At 28.8% G+C, this 24,018-nt stretch overlaps 1 protein-coding gene across 1 annotated transcript in view; it reads right to left on the bottom strand.

Annotated features, from left to right (window-relative positions):
• The window catches only part of LOC107452073 (nose resistant to fluoxetine protein 6-like), a 56,130-nt gene that overhangs the window by 21,602 nt on the left and 10,510 nt on the right, over positions 1 to 24,018 (bottom strand). The window contains exons 2-9 of the mRNA XM_043041537.2: positions 12,087 to 12,583; positions 10,976 to 11,217; positions 9,456 to 9,570; positions 6,485 to 6,572; positions 5,361 to 5,446; positions 3,898 to 4,068; positions 1,320 to 1,413; positions 97 to 189 (exon numbers count right to left, since the gene is read on the bottom strand). Coding sequence (XP_042897471.1) covers positions 97 to 189; positions 1,320 to 1,413; positions 3,898 to 4,068; positions 5,361 to 5,446; positions 6,485 to 6,572; positions 9,456 to 9,570; positions 10,976 to 11,217; positions 12,087 to 12,393 — 1,196 coding nt within the window. The 5' untranslated portion in view covers positions 12,394 to 12,583. The remainder of the gene's footprint in view (positions 1 to 96; positions 190 to 1,319; positions 1,414 to 3,897; positions 4,069 to 5,360; positions 5,447 to 6,484; positions 6,573 to 9,455; positions 9,571 to 10,975; positions 11,218 to 12,086; positions 12,584 to 24,018) is intronic.

Raw genomic sequence — 24,018 nt, 5'->3', positions numbered from 1 at the left:
AATGTGAAATAAAGCTATAAAAATAAAATTATAAATATCAAACCAATCGTGTGCATGTATGCATAACAATATTTTTCTCAAAAGCAGCTTACTTACCTCCATAGTCTATGCAATATATAGACTGTAATGTTGAAAGGATGTCCCTGGATTTTGACTAGTTTTATGGTCAAATAACACACTAAAAGACCCCTAAAAACAATTGAAAGACTTGTTACTGTTTTAATAAATTTTTACTGCAAAACATTTGAACGGTTTAGATAATATATTAATATTCTTATCAGATGACAGTACGTGATATTCAGTTAAAAAATAAGCAAAATTTCCTTGTAAACATAAAATGGGAAGACTATATTTGAGGGTGCCCCTTGATTCTCGTTAAGTTGTGATCGCGGTTGATCGCCAAGCTGGGAAGTGGAAACCCAATCGTGATTCTGATTGGTTTAGATTTTAGCGTTACTTTTAAATGTTCAAAGGTATATGTTATTTCAGAGGTCCGTTAGTTCTACGTTGGATACCGACTGGTAAGATTACTTTTGAATCTGGTAAATAAGATCTAAGGTATGTGGACAGTCATAAAAAGGGATTTAAGAAAAAAATTTCACCGATAGTCCGGTATTACAGACGCCATTTTCGATTCGTATTTCGTCTAATTTATGTGACGATGGAGGTACACAGATTCTATTCATGATAAATTTAGACAGTATCTAACTATTATTAGATAATTCTGTGCACCTAAATCTGAGAATATTCAAGCTTAATGAAGAAATAAGTTTTTTTTTCCTTTTCTCTCTGCGTCTACTCCATTAATTTTTGCTTCAATTCAAAATTTTAATTGGGTTTATTAATTTTGCTTATATTGGGTTCATTGCAAGTTTTGGCCCATGTTTTGGTGAAATTTTCCAATGTTTTATTGAAATATAATTATGTTTTGGCAGCCATTCCTGTTACCACGGTGTTCCGCGCAAACAGGAATAGCGCCAAACATAAGTCGCCTTTGGGTCACCCTCAAGTATATTTTTCCCAAATCACTTTACCTTAAAATGTAAGGCAGAAGTACGTTATTCTATTAATTATAATTAAAAAAAAACAATTCTTTTAAACTCTTAATTTAGAAAACAAACAAAAATCAAAAACGTAATAATAACAGTACAGGAAAAATAGATTTAAATTAGGGATGTAAAAATATTTATACGAAAACAATGCCTTTATGACTTATATCAACTTTATGCGGAAGACAACCAAACCAATATGAAAATTAATGTGGTAAAATATTCTATAATGCTCTATAGTGTACTATTTATAAAACACTTAAGACTCACCCCATGCAAAAGAATGTATCTACAGCAACGGAAGCATTAATGACTGCTTGAAATGCAAAATCTTTAGCATATGCTCGAACTTTTTCTAAGCCCACTGCAAAAGAACAATTTTACTTTCATAAACTACTCATTAAAGAATAAACAAATTATTATGTAAAAAAAGCTTATGATTTTGCATTCTGCATAGTTTGTAAATCATAATTTAATTTTCGCTTGCAAACTTTGTACAGGAAGTTTAAAAAAAACATCAATGATTATGTGAGTTTCAAAGTAATTACGTAAATTGTACCTAGTGAGTTATTAGGCATCCTACTATGACAATTATGCACAGGATTTTTTCCATGGAAACTGCTGGATGCCGTAATTGTTAAAGCACAAACTAGAACTGATTAAAACACAACTCTATTTTTTTTTAAAAAAAACTGCTAATATCAACGTTAAAAAACTTAACAAATTTTTACCTATATATATATTTCTCTTGCACGGTGACAAAAAAAAACCCTCATTACAACTCTCCGAATGGCAACGTTAGAAAATCGACCAATGATTGCCACTAAAAATGTCACATGCTAAATCTAGCTGAGAGGGCTCAACATATAGCGCTTTTAAAAACGGAAACTGAAATAACCAGAGAGAGCATAAGCTAGGCAGAAGTGAGTAGTCTTTGTCGATAGATCTCTATTTTAGTATTTTGTCGAAAGCACTTTTTTTCACGAATCATATTACGAATTTATTTGACGATTTTTGATTTATATCAGGAATTTATTTGTTTTATTATTGTTATTAGTTATTCATTGAAAAATAAGTCTCAGTCGTGTCGTTACGCTTTAAGATTTTAATCTATAGCACATTTCTAATAGGTTTAACGAATTGCATGTCATTTATTTGAATTCAAATTTATCTTAATGACTTAGTATTTACTAAAAAGATGTGAATTTTTTTTAAAAAAAAGATGTTATAAGAATTTGAATGATTGTTTTGAATTCTTAGAATTTTGTACATTTGCAATGTACCTAAGTTAGTAGCGAGCGAAGCGAGCTTGTTTTGCGAAGCAAACCATATAAGATTGCGTAGCAATTTTCGGGGGTTGGCGAGAGTTAGCGAGCAGTGGGAGCAGCCCACTAGTTATTTTAAAGACAACAGTGATAACAAAAAAAGAACATCATACCAATGAACAAAAACAGAAAAACATCATTGGCGTAACTAGATCACCCATCGCTTTTTGATTTATTGTCGTTTTCAAATAAATGATTTAGTTCATCGCTTTTAACAGTAATCGCCAGACTGTGATGCTCTTTTCGACGGAAATCAGATAAAATGGAATTTTAAGTTTGTAGGATAACTTGTGAATTTTAAGTTACGATATCTGTGCCTGAATAAGGAATGTTATATATCTGTTCTTTATTTGTGTTTTTCATCTTCTGTAAATAAATCATCTTTAAATTCGTTCATCAGACTTGTTCATTAAAAGAACCCATTATAGAAATAGAACGTAACATCATTATCAATATTGTTAGATATGCATGTAAGTTTATGAAATTCCCTAAAATAAATAAAGAGTTAGTTCAATTTTATAATTAACTCTCATCAACCTCCCTTGATGAATTTTTATTCATTGTTATTTATTTTTCTAAACAGCCCATATCATCCTGTAAAAATTGCGCAAATTTTAACAATATTATAGTTTGACAACTCCTTTTCTAAGCCAATTTTGACGAAAATGACATTTATTTATTTATTTTTTATATTAAACAAAAACATAGATTTTTAATCTTTCGAAAATCGTTTGATATTTGTTTCGACGTCAAACAGAACAGAAATTATGATGATTAAAAAAATATCTCTAATAGTTATTAAATCGATAACTGTGTCTTAGTTATCCCTTTTTTCAAAACTAATTTTTCAGTTGTATTTCCTTATATTTTAATGCAATATCTCAAAATACTTTAGTTCAAATTACTTTAAATTTTTCATGAATGTTTTCTGTGCAGATGTTTCAAAAATAGACAATGGTCTAATGAACTAAACTATTATTATTTTATATTTTAAGATAAAATAAAAATAATTAATTGCAAATTTTGTCCCTTTTTGCCAAATAAGTTTCTATGTCTGCTGTAAAATACCAAAAACTTAATTTCGTGTCTAATGCGTAATGAATTTTAATGATAAATTAGGGAAATATAATGATTTTAATAAGTGAATTGGTGAATTTAATAAAGGAAACATAATGAGTTTTAATAAAGTTATGTAATTTTGAAGAAAAGAAAAGTTTCGGTCTTTTTGGCCAATTTTTTTTTTTTTAAATCTGACATTTTTGTATTGATACATAGATAAATCTAAATAAAAAGCTTCACAATTAAACATTTAAATGTTTTGCCCCGATGGTATTTGTGTGTCTTTAATATTCAAAATTTCTTACAAATTAAATACAATATCTCCAATTTCAAAACAATTTATAAAAACATAAAAACATATTATTATATTACTAGCCAAGTGGAGCAAAATATCAATCAGAAAATTTATTTAAACATGTTATGAAAATTTTGCATGATAATTTTAAGTTATTCAAGAGACTTACAAAATATCTGAAAATTAACATTCAAATATGAGTGTCCAAGAATGATCCAGCTCATGCAGAGGAAACGTATCCCATTCAAACAGCTCAGGGTATCAGAAGTACTTTTCGTATTCACAAATTTCTTGAAGTTGGAAATGAATGAAAATGATAAGAGAACCCTCATACCTGTGCCTGAAATTAATTCACTATATTTTAAATCATTTTACCTAGGAAGCAACATATACAATACTTAGTGAAAACTACTGCAATGAATATTTTATTTCATAACTCATTTTTTAACTGTGAATTACTATGAATAAACCTACTAAAAATTTTTATTACGTTTATAAAAACGAATATCATGTTATTTTAATAAATAATTACAATTTCCTTTTAAAAGTCGGAATTCGTTCTAGAATTATAACAGTGGTGCTAAGAAATAAGATACGTTATAGGCTTGGTTGGAGTTCTGTAGATAGGTATTATAGTTCTCACCAAATTGAATTGATTTGAATGAAAATTTTGTTTGGGTATAGTTTCACATAATGCAAAAAATATAACTATTCAGCAGAGAATCCTGAGCTAATTGTTTCCAATTTTTTTAAAAGCTGCTTAAAAGATCTTCATTTTGATTGGTGATCACAAAGTGCAGTCCCCCTCCTCAGATCATCCAAGGCTTGTTCTATATGGCTGAGGCTTACAGAAATGACTGGTTAATTTATCGAACAAATTTATTCACTTTGTGTAGATGAGTTCTATATGATTAGGCTTCGTGTTCCATAAAAATAATTTGTTCATTGCAAAATCGAACATAAGGCTCTGAGATCTCGTATACTTTAAGAGTCCTATACGGGCTCAGACTTGGGTGCAGTTGGTTATGATCAAATTTCAACGGACGACACTGGTATATATATATATATANGGCCAAGTGGTATTACCCGCCTAACGTTGTGAGAAAGTGTAGAGGTAACGGGTTCGAATCTCACTGTTACCCTGGATGTATCTTCGTGCTGCCTTTCTGTGTATTGTGCTACCTGTCCTTCAATTTGACAAAGTTTACAAGCCTGAATTAAGCACACAAGCCTGACAATGTATGTAATTCCAATAAACCAATAAGGTTAAGACGGGACTCAAACCAGCTACCTCCACGCCGCTTCAGGGCGTTGGCAAGCGAAACCACGCAGTCAGGGAAGCCATTTTAGGGTTTTTTTCGTGTGCCCAGAGTCAAGGCTTGTTTAGACGCAGAAATACTGGTAGAAATCGGGTTTCAATCTCTCACTCTCTCTCTCTCTTTCTCAATTTCTTTCTCTCTCTCTCTCTCTCTTTCTCTGTGTGCGTGTCTGTGCATCTGTCTGTCTGTCTTTAAGTGGTTTGGAAGCAAATTTAATTTTGTTAATGCATTAGGATCTAAAGAAATAACTTTTTTTTTATCAGAGAAACATTACTATCACTGTGACAATAAAAATAAAAACATTCAAACATACCTTTGAATGCAGTTTTGGTATAATAGGAGTACATGTCTATTGATGATCCAATCAACATAAACAAGCCAGCAAAGGAGTAAACAAACCTAGAAAGAATATAATTTAAATAAAGTCTCATTTTACGAAATAGAGAATATACATAAAAAATTTTACAAACTGTATGATATTTTTTTATGACTGAATAACAATAAACTTCTCTAAATTAAAGAAATATCGTAAGATTCGCTACCGCTGGAGCTGTTTTAGGTGTTCAATTTTAAGTTACGTTCTGTTATGTGTTACTGTAAGCAACAAAATATATATTTCACGTAACTATATATATTTCGTATCTGTAAGACTTAGAAGCTTAACAATATGATGAGGTGTAAAAAATGTACATGGAGAACAATGGAATAAAAAAATACAATTGTAAAAATTTTATTCATATCTCGATATTTTTATTTTATAGGTTTGCTCTTTAGTTATCTTCGCAAGTAACAACACAGACTAAGAAAGGCAGGTCAAAGGTTGGTTGGTATGGCATGTTAAAATTTAAAATTTTAAAATTATATAAAACTTGAGTCAAAAATCGAAGAGAGATAAAGACTATTTTCTATTAGAATTGATGTAATTACTTAATGTTATCGTTTAATATTGTTATTGATAAAAATTAGCTTTTTTTCATATGTTCTTGTGCTGCTCATTCCGTTTTCCAAAGATTAATTAATTTCGTTATTATTTTTTAAATCGCTCATTTCTTCACGAAAACTAACAAAATGTTGCTGCGTAAAAATATAATAACTTTGCATTTTATTGGCAAAGTTTCAATGTTTTCGTGTAAAACGTGAAAAACAAATAAGGGAAAATAAGTGAAAGTGAAAAACGAATAAAAGCTAAGCAATATGAGAATTGGTGAGCGAAGACTCCTAGTATCTCAAGTAATACATAGTTTTTAAATAGCAATTAATTGTTTCTTTATTACTAATTTTTTCGTTGAAGTTCACTAGCTCATTCTGAACCAAATGCCATTTCAATAAATCAATACTTTTTCTTAATATAGTTTACTTTGATATCAAGAAATATTTTTTAAAGTTATCAATATGACATACAATCGAAGCAAGTCAAGAATAGAAGAATGAACTTACATAGTAAATATTTTAATTGGTGTAAACTCGTTTACTTGCTTTATTTCACATCTTAGAGTCTGTACATCCAGAGTTAGATAGCTACTAACTGCAAAAAAGAATATAAAATCATATTATTCACGGAAAGAATTTTAATTCTAAAATTACTGTAAAATGAATGGCAGCAATCTGTACATCCAGTTAATTCAATAGTTTAGGCTTGCAACATTTCTTTACCTTTATGGGCTTGAAACCGTTTGAAACTGACACTGTCCAAAAAGCGTGAATACAAAATTATTCGGTTTTGTAACCAGTTACAACTAGCGTGGTATTTATACCGTAAAAAAGAAATTTAGCTCCACATTGGAGTTAGGTTTAGAGTTAGATTTAGGTTAGAGTTAGGTTTTTTGTTAGGTCATGAACATTGGGGTTAGGTTACATTTGAGTTGTATTTTGTCAAATAAACCGTAGAATGTGGTGTATTAATTAATCTAGTGGTGCCATCTGCTGTGACAGATGGGAAATACTGAATTTGTTTGTTCTAAAAGGCTCTTTGGTGTATCTATATATGCGTCAATGAGAGTTCAGTATTCCAATAGTCCCGGGTAAGATTTTAAGGAATAAAGGACTGTAGAAACTCGTCATGTGTTAAAGGAATAAAATTAACTTTGCGTTGTCAATGCTTGGATACAAACCCCTGTTCAGATGGTCACGAGATTTACAGATTAGTCCTCTCACCTAAAGTATGTAACCAGCTGCAAGGAACTAAGTAATTTCATAAGGTATTCTTAACCCACTTATTACGGTAAAATTATTAGACATTGGACCTACCTGGCACGGATAATATTCTGGTTGTTTAACCATACTCGGTGAAAATAAAGGTTTTTTCTCAGTGGTAACATTTTGCATACTATCTTTCTTTATGGTCATTTTACTGTTTTGATTGAATATCGTAGAATAACATTAAATAACAATTTATTTAAATGTTATTCTACGATTCTGCTAACAATTAAAGAAATTGTCATTTTGTTCGAGAGATTTCAAATAAATCATAAAATTTCAATAACACCCATGCTAAACAAAGCTGAATTTGCCAAGCAAGATAATTAAGATATAAAAAAAATAATTATCTCTCACATTATTAAGCAGATATTATTATAACATTAAACTTAAGAAAAACCTGCTCATACAAAAAAAATATTCCTATTTTGCAACTCAATAAAGGAGTTCAGTTTTAGTTCCTTTATATATCGTCTTCTTCTTCATAAGCGCAACAGCCTTTCACAGGCCAAGGCTGACTCGCAGATTTTCCTCCATCTGGCCCTGTCCGGTGCGACGGCCGGCCATCGGTTGACTCCCAATAGCTTGAGGTCCTTTTCAACGTCGTCTATCCATCTTGTAGGTGGTCGTCCCCTACGTCTCGTCCCTTCAATTGTGGAAAAAGTCACTTTTTTGGCAGGGACGGCATCAGAATTTCTGAAGAGGTGGCCCAGCCACCTAATGCGTGATGCTTTAATAGTTCTCACAATGTCGGTCCCACCGAAATTGTCTTATTTTTTGTAAATTTCGTGGTTGTAAAGAATTCTCCATACGTTATTCTCTCGAAGAGATCCAAAGATTTTCCTCAAAATTTTTCTTTCAAAAATTAGCAGTTTTTCCTCCTCTGTTTTGCTTAGGGTCCAGCACTCACTTCCATATGTAGCTATAGGCCTGATTAAAGTTTTGTAGATGTTTAACTTTGTTTTCACACTGATGAACTTGGATTTCAGTTGGTTTCTGAGGCCGTAGAAACTTCTGTTAGCCATGGAAATTCTGTTATTTATTTCAATTTTCAGGTTGTTGTGGCTAGAGATCAAGGTTCCTAGGTACTTGAACTGGTTAACAGTTTCAAAAGAGTAAGTCATTATCTCCAGAGGAGATCGATCAGGAGTTTTATTTGTTGCGATCAAAAACTTGGTTTTGTCTGCGTTTATAACTAGTCCCATCTCCTTCGCCGCACTCTCAAGCGCTACAAAAGCGTCAATGACTGAGCGTTTTGTTCTTCCAACTATGTCGATATCATCAGCTTTATATATAATAGACTTGAATATAACTAACATAATAACATCAAAAAATGTCTATACTACAATGATATTATAAACAAACAAGCAGAAAAATCTCAAATTTTGCAAATTTTATTAATTAATTAATTTTAAAGCTTGCAAAATTAATTTTTGCCAGCTTTTTATTTCTTTCAAGTTTTTTAAGCCATCAGTTAAAAATATAATTGCATGAATAAGGATACTACTACCCTAGATGTGAAATCTTTTTTTACTTGAGAACAAAACATTTATGCAATAAAATAAATAAATAAATAAATATTTTTAACATCAGTTAAAAATATATTTGCATGAATGAGTATACTGCTAACGTCTATGTGAAATTTTTTTTTACTTGAGAACAAAACATTAATGTGATAAAATAAATAAATAAATGAAATATTTTCAGCATCAGTTAAAAATATAATTGTATGAATGAGGATACTGCTAGCGTCTATGTGAGAACAAAACATTTATGCAATAAATTAAATAAATAAATAAATATTTTTAACATCAGTTAAAAATATATTTGCATGAATGAGGATACTGCTAACGTCTATGTAAAATAATTTTTTACTTGAGAGAAAAACATTTATGTAATAAAATAAATAAAATATTTTTATCATCAGTTAAAAATATAATTGCATGAATGAGGATACTGTTAACGTCTATGTGAAATATTTTTTTTTACTTGAGAACAAAACATTTATGCAATAAAATAAATAAATAAATAAAATATTTTTAACAGAGATTTATTTTTTAATATGCAGATATGAATATTATCTGTTATCAGTATTTCATTAAAAATATCTATTTTTATAGAAACATGTTTTAAGAGATAAAACTGTATTCGTTTCGTATGTTTGCCCTGCAATAAAATTAGTTCATATTTTGAAAAATAAAGATGAACTTACTTGAATTTGTTATTTCTGAAATGTCGTCGTAACTGCACCCGGATGGAACACATATTCCCATTCTTAAGGACAAGAAGTAAAAAAAATGGGCATATTTTGCTGCTTCACTTATGACCTGAAATTAAGTTGTTGAAAGATAATTATTTCTGAACTTTATTTGTGTAAATACAATTAAAATATTTGCTATTTTCTTTTTAAGTTTTATTTTCTCTTCTGCCTAGAAACAGGCGTCTTGTAAATAATAGCCGCCAGAATAAAAGCAAACAAACTAGAAAGAAAATTAATTCCGTTGGTTGGCGGTTAATCTAAATCTGTTTTGTTGTAAACATTTGGCGCTAGTTGTTAATTTACAGACATCTTCCATTTTTTTTTAGAATAAGTGCAGGACTGTGATTGACGAACTTCAGCGAAATTAGTAGTGTACACCGTTAATTTTTACTATTATTTATTGAAAGTTTTCCAATTTAATTTGGAAAAGTACTCACCAAAGCAATTACAGCATCAGACTGCGGTCACAAAGGACCCGGGTTCAAACCAATTCGGCTTCCAATCTCTGGCGCTCTCTCTACATTGGTGACCACGAACAACGTGAACACACATTTTCCTTATTCTCAACACCATTTCACCCGCATTTCTGGAATCCCTATGATTTGACAAACAAATTTCTTCCCTCTTAAACAACGTCAAGGCTCGATTTAAGAAAACTTAGCTTAGGCGACCTTGACTGCGTTTAGAAAAGAAACGTAGAAATTACTGTTTAAAATTTTTCCAAAATGTTTCTAATATTTTTTAAATTTATTTATTTATTTTATAATTGAACTGGACAATGCCAGTAAATCTGTTAGTTAAAAGACTTACAATTTCGAATGTTCTTAAATTTTCTTAATTCTAATAATAAAAAATTTCGTAAATTTTACCGCCAGCTTTCCATGAGTGACAGGCAAAAAGTATTCTGATCACTGACCGTAAAAATAATCTATTAAATTTATATTTAATCTATTAAATATATAGCCTCTGGCTACATATTTATCTAGCTATATATAGAGGCTATATACTAAATCTATTAAATATATAGCCTCTGACCTTAATTTAATGCTATACTCGTAAATGTTATCTTCGATTTGGACCTTGAAGCTGCTTGAGACTCAGGCAATATTTTCGGGGAATGAAAGTGAATTTTGAAACAAAGCGAAAGCAAAGCGTAGTGCTGCCATCTATCGAGGAGTCTGAGAACTACATATTCACAAATGTAGAGAGTTGATTTTTGGCTCCAACTGGTTTGAACCAAGCACCTTTGCGTCCGCAATCTGGTACAGTAAGCATTGCATGTGTACACCTCCGACTTCAGTTAAAAGGATTCATATAACAACAAAATACATATAGGATCAATTCTAAAAATTTTGCTGAAGTTCGTTACAGTTACTCTTTTTTTAGTTATAAACGAAATGTATACTGAAATTTCTGAGTGTAAAATTGTGTACCCTTTTGTTAAACTCAAAATATTTGAAAATTCCACTTACCGTACCACCTTCAGAAAAATTTTTCAACTCATCCAATACGTCATGTAATTTGTAGAAGTTTTTAACTGGTGGTAGAGGAGGTCGGATATCAATTGAGCAGTATTGCCCCCTGAAGAGCATTTTTCCTTTGTCACGTGATTTTTCACTCCTCACTATGGTGTCTACGCATTCATCATAGGATCCAAATGAAGACATAGAACCAGTCAAGGCACCATCAATTATTTTAGCGCTACTGTCAATAACTGTAATAAAAGTAATTATGAAAGGGTTTTATTTGAAATATTAGAAAAATTTAAACTTTATTTTTTGTAAAATATTAAAATACTGGGTAACACAGGAAGACTAAGAATCTTGAAGCAATGTAATTTATTCAAATAATACAAATGTTATTTAAGTTTTCGCAACAAAATATCACAAGCTAAGAGGGTAGTAAAAAAATTGCCACCCATTAAAAAAATTTGAAGCACTTAAAATATAATATTGAAAACATTTGTACTAACCTTGATCTGGTTTTGATTGATTTAATATCTTCTTAAAACTAAACAAAATTTTCATGATATTATGTTTGAAAATATTAGTATTAAGGTGTAATGTCGAACTGCATTTTCTTAGAAAAGTATATGTATATACAGTAATTGTTAGGTTAAGTTTCACCCAAATTTAGATTTAGTCAACATTCCTTATGCTCGCAATAAATTGTCTCAAAGCATCAGTATGAAGAAAAGTCAATGTATTGTAATCTATATATATATTTAAAAAGTTATTTCAAAAAATCAATTATTAACTTGTTTTAATGATTACCATCTAGGTGTGAAATTCGCGTGAAATTGAGGATTTTTTTTTTAAATTAATTATTTAGATACTTAAATTATTTGTCCCTTATGTAACGGATATATGTAAGGAACCAACTTATTCTTTTCAGCAAGATATAGTTTAAAATATTAGCTTTCCTTCGAAATCAATGCCGTCAATCTAACTGTGATTTTTTTCTTATTTTCTCTATCAAAAGAGCATAGATGAATTCTTTAAGAAGTACAGCTTTTTTAGTTAAAAAGATAAGGAGCTCGAGAGCTTATGAATGTTTTGTAAGTTGAAGCAATACTATACTTACATCTGATGGCCCATGGCTTGATGTTTTTCAAGCCTGAAATCAGCAGCATACCCTCCCTCATGCATTGAGATGAGATGTTGAGTCTTCCTTCCCCTGTCACCAACTGTGAAAGCAGTGCTTTTACACCTTTGTTAGCTAGTTCTTTTGCTCCAGTTTCCATCATTTTCCATTTATCCAGAACTGTCAAGTTGCTCATTTTCTCATTATTTACAGAATTTGAAACTGTATCGTCAGCTTGGGTGACCGAAACAAAGAACAGGAAAATAGCACAGCATATTAAAATGCTAGATCCCTTTAAGTGCTTCATGGTTTTTATTTGCAACCAAAGGAGTATCACTCTCTGCTGTTATCCTTTCTGAACTCTTTACTGGTTCTGATGGAGTTTGATTTTACCAGCAGGAAAGTCTCTAATGTCACCTCAAATGCACTTTCTAAAGAGGAGTATCATACTTGCTCCAGATCGAACGCATGTTTTCTTTCATTTGTTTTTATTTAATCTAAAGAGGAAGAAAAAAATTTCAAATAAAGTAGTTATAAATTATTTTATTCATGCAACGTTTCTGTTACAAATTTGAAAAAAAAAATCATCCGAACATTATTACTGGCATTTATTTGACTCTTTTTCATTTTGTGAACAATTTAATGTATATCTAGTTGTCGTTATATAATTTATTTTCAAGTTTACATAATGGATATTTATAAATTAATATAGTATGTAAATCAGTTTAAATGTTTCGCCTTCTTCACGTGATTAAAACAGTCGGTTAATATTGATCGGCATATATTATCCGTTCATACTTAATTCTCATGCTCTAATCTACCATCTTGCACTCTAAATTAACGTTTTTTAAAGGTATTTGGATCCCTAAGTGTTATATTAAGAATTTTCATTTAATAATTTCTCCTCAACTGAACTTACAGCAAAGACCTACATCAATAATTCATACACTTCTTATTTACTTATATAACTTGAACAATGTCAGTGAAATTGCACAACTGACTATTACTCCATTGAAAATTTTTTTAAGAGAAAATTTCTTTCAGCTATAAACGATCATAAAATAAAAAGTTTAATAATGTTTAATAATTCAATATGGTAATTCACGCATAAGAGTCATAAGTTTTAAAGTTCACCATCTTAATAAATATACAAGATATTTTATAAGGCTTTATTGAAACTTTAACTCACTGTAAAACTCTAATGTTGCATTAGGAGAAAAAAGAAACTTTAAAATAGATACAAAAGATAATGATTATAGATGGAAAAAATTTAAAATAACATAATTTCAATTACAAAAGTATAGAATAATCACTAGTATAAAAAATGCATGTAACAGAAATATGCCATAATTCAAAGGTATTTTTAGTCTAAACTACGTATGATGTTATAGCTCTTAAGTAGCAAATATATAAATAGATATAAAACCAATGCCTTTTCATGCGGCAATATATAACGTATTTATTTAAAATCATGTAGTTTTTTATAATAAGAATAAAAAACAAATCTTAAAAATATTATTTATTGATTTCTTTTATTTGAAATAGTTTACTTAGATATTTATTTCAAATTGAAGCAATTCACTTAGAACAATAGCTTTTCCACTTACATTATTTGATATTATGAATGCTTAATTGAAAATGATATACGTTAAAATAAATCTATAATAAAGAAGCTGAATCTTTAAAAAATAAATTTGAAATATTTATCTATATGAAAACATTAGCAAAAATACAACAGACAAAAAAATGAAAGGGGCACGAACGAAACTTTGTATGCTCAAAATTAGGTGGAAAATGTAAAGAAGTTTTTCCCCTTATCTTAAGGAAAGTGAGACCTTCAGCAGTGCCTGAAACAATAAAGCTCATGCAACTGTCGATGTAACTTTATCCTCACTTTCAAATGTGGAGAAGATTTCCTCCCCCATTCATCGGTTGAAAGTGTCACAAGCCCCTCAGAGGACCTAAATTACTGATGGGACAACTGTTGTATCACAGCCCATGGGAAAAAGGTTAAAATATTTAGCGTATAATTTAAATGCGTGTGATCTTGGTGTAAATATTTCACATTTTAGGTGTTTAGAGCTTTCATATACCCTTTAATTGCTTATGAAAGCTCAATTTAGTGTTGACTTGATTAAAAAAAAAGTATTCATTCACACACTTTTTTGGAGAACTATCTAGAGATAGTTCAACACAAATTTAATAGTGTGATCTACTTATGTTACTGGTTATGTGGTTATTAAACGAAATTTGATGGATGAAGATTTTAAAGTCTAATCGTTTTAAAGTCGTCTAGGATATTTTAATTTATTGGAAACAATTACGAATAATTTTTTATCCAGTGAGCAAGCAAAAAAATTTTAAAAAGAAAGCGTTTTTCAATATTCCTGAATAAAATCCATTTGTAAAAAATATTTAACACATTTTTATAAAAGTATTTAACGTTTTCAAACCAAAAACCACCTGGATCGTTGCATGATTTTCTAACCACTTTAGTTGTATACCAATGTTCAGGTATAGTGAAGAAACTTAATATAATGAGACTGCTGCCGCAATGATAAACTAATTTCTAATTTCAACGAAACAAAAGGTTGCAAATTGGAAAAAAAGGTCCTAATAGCTTAGTCAGGAGATCGGTAATTTTAATTTCATTTTTTTCTTATTTGGTAATATCTTAAAAACTTTAAAATGAGTGAAATCTGTAATGCTTCATAACTCTCCTTATACAGGCTTGTACAGTGTGCCAAAAAAATGGACAATCCTGAATAACTTTCAATCTAATGATCAGATCTTCATGTTCAAGGATTCAATCTTAACACCTCGAGGGGGTGACTTCAAATATGCTAACTAATAAATGCAGCCGATGTTTAAATTTACAAAATCAGACACAAAAACGCACTTTCTCTGAATGAAAAGGCCTTCTTTTTCGAGAAATTCAGATTTCTGATCCCAAAAATATAGGGGGTAGCCGCAATCTGGGAAATAAGGTCCCAATAGTTTGGTCAAAAGAGCGCTCCAAAATTTGGACCCCTTAATGTTAATTTTAATTCTTGAGCAACTCGAGAACTTTAGAAGCGAATTCAAAAAATTTTGCACTCATTAATAAAATTCATTTATCCAAACATAATTCCATGTTAAAAATAATTTTTAGTAAATATTTGTCACTTTATTTATTAATGGTCAAAAAAATTGAATATTAAGGTATACAACTTTTTGCATCATTTTGAAATATATAAATGCAAAATTCGAGCAAAATCGGTTGAATAGAACCTGAAAAATTAAATTTCGAAAAAGTCATATATTTGAAACTGTATTTCTCAGAAACTATGCATTGTTATCCTCTCTTTTAACTGTGGAGAAAAATTTCCCCCCATCCTTAAGTTGAAAGAGTCACAAGCCCCTCAGGGGACCCAAACTACAGATGTGACAGCTGCGGGAAAAGCTTAATGGGATACACTATTTATTATGAACTTAATTATTCAACTTAAATAAATGTTTCATTAACTTTTATTGTGACAAATCGAGCCCTATTAAGGAAAAGAAGAAGAAAAAAACAATGGCTTTTTATAATTGAAAAAAAAAACAATTGTTTTTTATGCGAAACAATTAGGCTTTATCATACCCCCCTTTTTTTCTTTCGTAATATGGTATAAATGAAGGTGATAAAGTATAGATTAAAATTATTAAGAAATAAACGTGATTTACTACAATTTATTTAGTTCTTAAAATACGTTTACTTAAAAAAAATTTCGCATGCATAATAATTTCTGTGCATTATTTAATAAAACTTGAAAGATATGACGTATAGAAAATTTTACGCAATTATTTTTTTAAAAAAAAAGCATAACAAAATTGCTTTATTCCATTAATTACAAAAGCAATTTTTTTAATGGATTTAATTATTTTATTAATTTGAATCATAAAGAATTGAAATTTTTTCGTTTAATTCAGGTATGCAAATTTTCAAGCGATTGTTTATTGTTAATTAAAAATTGTTAATATGCTTCATTCGACTGTTTCTTTGTTAAAATAATTATTGTTTCATGCAGTTTTTTTTTTACTTTAAATTGCTTGTTTTAATCGATTGTGTTATTTTTTTTGAATCGATTGTGTTATTTTTTAAGCATTTTTTTGCTCCTTAAATAATTGTTTTATCTTAAAATGTTTCTAAAGTGTTTTCATTCAGAACCTTTCATGTTGTTGTTGTTATTAATTTACGTCGCACTAGAGCTGCACAATGGGCTATTGGCGACGGTCTGGGAAACATCCCGGAGGATGATCCGAAGACATGCCATCACAATTTTGATCCTCTGCGGAGGGGATGGCACCCCCGCTTCGGTAGCCCGACGACCTGCGCGCGAAGTCGAGCACTTTACGGTAGCACAGTTTAACGAGGACCAATACCGCACACCCTCGGTCCCTACGCAGACTGATCCAAGTGGTCACCCACCCGCACACTGACCGCAGCCAGTGATGCTTGACTTCGGTGATCTGCTGGGAACCGTGTCTTAACGATCAGTCCACTGCGGGACCAAAACCTTTCATATTGGTTAAATAATTATATTATTAATTCATATAATGGTTTTACTGTTTAAAATGTTATTTAATCGTTTTTTATTTATGTTATATCGTATTTTGTTTATGTTATATTTGTTCGATAAATGTTTTGTTCTTGAAGCAATTTTTCATTGTATAAACAATTTTTATTGGTCAAAAAACGTTTCATTGTGATAAAGTATTTTATTTAGTTAAAATTATTTTTAAACTTATTTTAATCAATTGTTTCGATCAGTGGTTCCTGAACTTTTATGTCTCGTAGACCCCTTGCCATGTTTTTCGACTTTGGGTACCTGATATTGATTTTTTCTAAATTCATCAACTTCAAATTTATTTTTAACAGCTGGTATTGTGCTACTCAATGTGAAAGATTTAAATTTCTAACTGTAGTGAAGTGTTGTGTGAAAAACTTAAGAAAAAATACATGTTAATTTTTTACATTTACTAAATAAATTCAACCTAATTTAATTACTAATTTAATTTAATTAATATGTAAATGGAATAAAATAGTGCTCTACAAAACTCGTACTTCTCTACTAATATTGTAAATGCGGAAATAAGTTTGTATACAAAACAGTAGTAGTGTTATGTTGATCTGTTTATTACGTTTTCACGTAAAAACTAAGCAACAAATCTCCGTGATCTTGTGCGCAGATAAAGTTGGAGGTCTAGGTAGCTAAAGAGTTGACACAGACTAGGCTATTTAACGTGAAAAAATACTTTTTTGTTGCAAAATAAAACCTCACACTCAGAGAAAATAAAATTGTACGCGGGCGGAGCTGCAGGCAGCTGCTAGTTTATAATAATTCAGTGTCATATATCAAAAAATAATCTTAATAACCTTAATTTTAATAAAATTTTTACTTGATAGCTACTTTAATAAATTATGTAGAATGTAGATAGATATATGTCTTTATATTATAAGGTAGTATAATGTAAGTAAATGTGTACTATCAGTGTATGTTGATTATTCCGTTCATGAAATGCCAAAATTAAAAGTCATGACCTGCTTATATGAGATCCACTATCGTTGACCCCCATTTTCATTTCATGGATCCCCAATTTTTTTTTCACTTGGCATGGACCCCTTGCTGGATGTCGTCGACCCTTGGGACCACTTCGAGAATCACTGGTTTAGATTAAAAGTTATTTTATTTAAATTAATGTAATAATATGTTCCATTGTTCAAAAATAGAATGAAACATTTATGTAGTTGCACAAAATTAGTTTTTAAACAAATATTTTATTGTTTTAAAACTGTTTTATTACATTACTTTTAATGAAGTTTATGAAAAATTATGAACTTAATATGTTTTTTATGTTTGAAAGTGGCTATTTTATTAAAAATTGAATTATTGTATCTAATTTGTTTGGGTAAATAACATTATATTTTACTTAAATGCTTAAAATTTATCGCAAAATCATATTGATAAGCTCATAATTAATAGTATTGGTAAACATTATAAAATAAGTAATCATTAAGCCCTTAAATAATAAACTTAATATTAAGCCATTAAAATAATAAACCATTTGTCTCTTTCTTTTATGTTAAATTCTCAGTACGTTTAGAGTGCAAGTAACTAGTATGTCCATGCTTTAAAATTAATAAATAATTAATTTAAAATTTGTTCAACAATTAATATTTTTAGTTTTTTGATATTTTTATTAATCTGTTAGAAAAATTTATTATGAATTTAAATTAAATTTGTTTGCTATATAGAGATGCTCGTTTTTTAAAATAATTATTCCATCATTAAAACACTTGTTTCATTTTTAAAAAAGTTGTTTCAGAAAGCTGTTTCTTTCTTTAAACAATTATTTTAAGGCTAGATTTAATAATTTTTCTGTTGAAAAAGCTGTTTCATTATTCAAACTATTATTACATCATGAATACATTTTCTTAATTTTAAGGAGAATTAATTCAGCCAAGCGTTTCTTCCTTTTAACTTCATTTTCTTTCTTTTAATATGAACTTATTTTAAGACTTCATTTAATAGTTCTATTGTTAAAAGAGTTGTTTTCTTATTAAAACAATTCTTTATTAGTTATACATTAATTTGTCAATCAAAAAATTTTTAATAGTTTCTTTTTTTCAATTCATTATTTTAAAAAAAATTGAATATTTATTTCAGTGTATGAAAAATATTTCTGAAAATATATTTAATTGCTCAAAAATTAGATTAAAAAAATAATAATAGTAATATGATTTTAATTACAATATTTGCTAGTGAATTATTTCCTAAATTAAAAGTTAATTATGGCAATATTTTTACAGATATTAACAATATGTTTATTTCGAAAACTTGAATTTTATCACAGAATTATATCAAAAAAGGACATAATTATTAACAATATTTCCAGAATTACGTTCATAATTGATCATCAAAGAAAATTCTTATTTTTTAACTCATTATCATTTTACTTGATACTATAGATTTAAAAAAAAATATTGATAGTATTATTATTTTGATTATAATATTTGCCAGTGAATTATTTCCTAAATTAAAAGTTAATTACGGCAATATTTTTACAAATATTAACATAATGTTTAATTTAAAAACTTAAATTTTATCACAGAATCATATCAAAAATGGACATAATTATTAACAATATTTCCAGAATTACATTCATAATTGATCATCAATGAAAATTCATATTTTTTAACTCATTATCATTTTACTTGATACAAAGATAAAGTTCCGGGACACGATCTACTCACTTAATATGGATATTCAAATGATTTATCTGTTTCTAACAGGTCAAGTGCTCAGCAAAATATGAAGGCTAAGACACTATACCAATGCTTTTAAATTAATTAGATGGTCTTCCCGCAAGCTAATTAGAATATCTGCCGTTTTGCTACCGTTTCGCTAAGATAATAAATATGCCAAGGTTGTGGAAAGTAAGCGTATTTTCATTACCTTGAGTTCATGCTTTCTTTGTTTCAAGAAAAAATCAATTCTCGTGAAATAAAGAGGTGTTCTGTAAGATGATTGGACTGAATCAAAAATGCTGTTAAATAGTAAGCAATATAGATGTGGTTATTCTGTTGTAAAATTCAAAGAAATATATTTATTGTAAAACATACCTCAGGGAGAAAGAATTAATAAACAGTGCTTTAAACATTTTAAAATTCTCTAAACGAAACGTAAGAGCTGGGTTTATATAAGTATCGTGGATACAATGCACACAAAAATAATTTTCATCCAATTTCAGAACATTTACGGGAGACTATAAAAAGCAAGAAAAACATTTTTTATGGAATTGCTATAGAAATTTAAAACAACTTATTTACAGCTTATAGTTTTTGAAAAGACCTGATGTCCAGAAATATATAACTCATGCAAGAATGGAATTGAATGATTAGATTATTGAATTTATTACTCAAAATATCGTATTTTAACTATTAAATTTTGTTGTTTAATTTTAACCTTTTAAAATGCAAATATTGAATTTCTGAATAAAGAGAAAATAAGCTTAAATTAAAGCATTCTTTGGGAGAACACTGTGCCCTCTTCGGAGCGAAAAAAAAATTTATGTAATATTCACAGAAAAATTTGAAGTTTTGTTATTTCATAACTCTAACAATACTTAAATAGAAGAAATAAAATGTATTTATTATTTATTAACACGGAAAACTACCTGTAAAAATCAACCCAATTAGTGAGTGGCAGTTCTATAAACTTTATCATGAAACGTTGAATACAAGAAAGAAAATTGCTGTGATCATTCATTCTTCATTTAGCATATTTGTTTTCTCCTTCTCACTTTACAGTTGTCTTTGAACTGTTATTCCTGCATGTCAATCCAGTTTTTTTTCTGCTACAAGTTATTTGTTTTTGAAAGATTAATTACGTTTATAATCTGCACTGTTTCCGGATTTAAAAAGCTTCAATTCGTTTTAAGTATTCTTAAATTGCTTACAATGATTGCCTACTATATGAATGATTTTCAATTCTGTTATTAAAGCTTCAGACACTGTCAAGTCACTGTGAAAGCTGAATATTGATTTGAAAGGTCCGCAGTGATAAAAACTGTCCTTTGTTTTCTTTTCTAATATCCCACACTTTTGGAATAACTTAACAATTTTGACACTAACTGCATTTAATATTCCAAAACGCCACAAAACTGTAACTAAAAAGCGATCGTTGAGGTTGTTGATGGTATCATTTGATTTCTCATTATTAAATATTTGATTTCAAGTTATTATAAGTTGGATTTATGTACTGTTTTAGTTAAGGCTTTTGTTAAGCCTCGTATCATAATTATAGCGTCTTATTGATTGTAAATCTAATGCAAAAATATTGCTATAAATAGTATAAATGAAATATCAAGTTCATCGATAATTATGTTCATAGAATAATATCTAGAGAGTAATTGAAGGCATAAAAAGAAACAGAACTTTTAGTTTTAAGCCTTAAAATTTGAATAAGAGCAAAAATATAATAATTGGAGAAGGTTAAAGCAGAGTAATGAAATACAGTTACATAGAAACAATGTTAATAGCAATTTAAAATGAGCTTGCCTTGTTTATCGAGGATTATTAGGTTTGTTTTTTGACAAATATTATAGTTCCAACTTCGCTAACAATGAAATTAAATCAGATGAGTTTGTTTTCATAATATGCTAGATAGATATATGCTATCTGTTTTTGGAAGGGGTAAAACAAAAAATAAATAAGCGATAAAGAGAGATCAACACTACCAAATCATGCACAATACTAATAGTCATATAACGGCACAAATATAAAAAAATAAAAACAATCCTATTTTTTTATAATCATTATTATATGTTACAATTCCAGGTTGCTTTACGTTATTAGATTACGGAAAACATAAATTTAGAAATTTATTCTATCAGGATGAAGATCAAATTAAAATATGTTATCATTGTATAATCCCATCATAATAACTATACTTTAGCACCAGAAATGACGTTATAGCTTGCAACCAGTTCCATCTGCAACTTGCAATCAATCAATCTGCAACTTTCAATTGCTAAGGTGCACCACAATCAAGCAACATTTCACCATTAATTTTGCATTTTGAAGATAAAATTCCTTTTTATTTCAATAGCATTATATGTTATAATATTTATGTTATATATGGTATAATCTTAATCTTTATGTCTACATGTTTTAAAAGCATAACCATGAAAAAGTAATAACGCTGTTTAATATAGTTTAAAAACTATCTTAAACTAATAAAGACGCCTCTCTACATTAATTTCTTATGATTCTGCATCAAAAATAAAGAATAATTCAACTGTCAGATACCAAAATTTATTAGTTCACTAGCATAGTTATGCTTCTATAGTTTCAGCTCTTGATTTTGTTAAGATGAAATTTCAATATGATAATTTTACTCGGTTATTAATGCAAATTCATCCACAAACTCTTTTCTTTTAAATAGTATTTGCTTTATGATATAACGGATAATATAACGGATATAAATAATATAACGGATAAGGGGGTAATAACGTGCTTTAACTTTAAATTAAATCGATATTATAACACTTCACAAAGCTAGTGAATACAATTTTCAAACAGGCAAAATATGATTGATAAATTTATTGATAAATTTATTGAACACCTTGTATAGAAATTGAGAAAAAGTCATGAATGAATTCAAAAAACTCTAATATTCGCATGAGAATGGAATATACACTTCTAATTTTTAATGATGTAAAATAATCGATACATGGCGATCTTTTTGACCATATATTACGCCTAGGATCATCTAAAATAGGAATAATGATCCTGCCTCCCTTCATCCTTAGAGCAACAGTTCCCAATTTTTTTTCTGTCATGGAATCTTACCATCTTTTGGTGGAAATCCGAGATTTAATAAATAAATTTCATTATAAATTGTGAATGTACTAACCAAAGAAGGATTATTAATTACTTTGAAAATATTTAATAAATGAAATATTTGTTGAAATATTGTTGAATTAATAATATTTAATGAATTTTATCATGGAATCCTGCCTCCCTTCCTACTTAGAGCAACAGTTCTCAATTTTTTTTCTACCATGGAATCTTACTATCTTTTGGAGGAAATCCGAGATTTAATAAATGAATTTCATTATAAATAGTGAATTTATTAATTAAAGAAGGACAATTAATTATTTTGAAAATATTTAATAAATATACCAAGAATGAAATTTTTTTACATCGTTTTACCAATAGTAGTCTTAAATTTTGGTTGAAGTAGTACTAGTCTTAAAATTGGGTTAGTCCGGAAAGTTGATTTATCAAGCATGGAGCAGCATCTAGTCTAGTTCATTAATTTGACTTTAGTGCGTGCATGAAATGAATGTGAGAAAGTATGGTTTTCGTTGAAATGAAAACGAAAAATAGAGAAAACAAGTGTCGAGAATGGTTCTTAGACAAACATACTTCTTTATACCATTTTTATTTGATACAAAATAAGGATGTTATTTTTTATAAATGCGTATCATTTCCTTATTCATTCAATATATTGCTCAATACATTCATTCAATATAGTGTTCATTCAATATATTATTCATTCAATATATTACTCATTCAATATATTGCTCATACATTATTCCTTCAATACATTTCTAATTTTACTTTTCTTTCTTCACAAGCATTTTAATTCAGTAATTTCATAAAAATAACTGAAATATTGATGAAATCATGATTAATTGATGAGTATAAATTTAATGTCCTAACTCTCGAAACCCTTGAAACCCCTTTCCACGGAACCCTATGGTTCCGCGAAACGCCATTTAGGAATCACTGTCATAGAGAATTCAAATTGTTTCCCTTTCATGAGTGGTTGAATCAAAAGAAATAATGATATGATTCGAGTGATTCGAGTGATTAAATGATTCGAGTTGAATCATTTTTTTTTTTTGGAGACTTATACTTTGTCTTAGGAAAAATGTTGTTCTGAAAGCGCAGCAATATTTAACATCTATTCTTAGAGTGATTTTCTTGGAAATAAAAAATATTCGACAAAATTTTCTTTTCATTGCACAGCTGGCCAGCATCCAAGGTTTCATGGCCAAAATCAGTATTTTGATAAAATTTGCTTCAAAATTTGGGTTTCATTATTTATGTGCTGGTAAATTGAATTCATAGTTGAAATTTTAAAATACACTAAAAATACCCAAAGAAAAACAAAATGGCGGCTGAAATATGGCTAGCAAAAATTAAAAAAATAATATAGTACGTTTAAATAATTAAATATAGAAATGAAAATATAATAATTTTCGTAATTTTATATTAAAAATGAAAAGCAAATTATATTTCCGAAGTAATTCTACAAAATAACAAAATCAATTATAAAATGACATGAAAACATGAAGAAAAAAAAACATAATTTTTGTTTTTCGGTATATTTAGTCCACC

The sequence above is a fragment of the Parasteatoda tepidariorum genome, chromosome 4 (assembly GCF_043381705.1).
Source record: "Parasteatoda tepidariorum isolate YZ-2023 chromosome 4, CAS_Ptep_4.0, whole genome shotgun sequence".
Lineage (NCBI taxonomy): Eukaryota > Metazoa > Arthropoda > Arachnida > Araneae > Theridiidae > Parasteatoda > Parasteatoda tepidariorum.
Note: the sequence above shows the minus strand (reverse complement) of the source record. Positions and strands in the feature narration are given on the sequence as shown.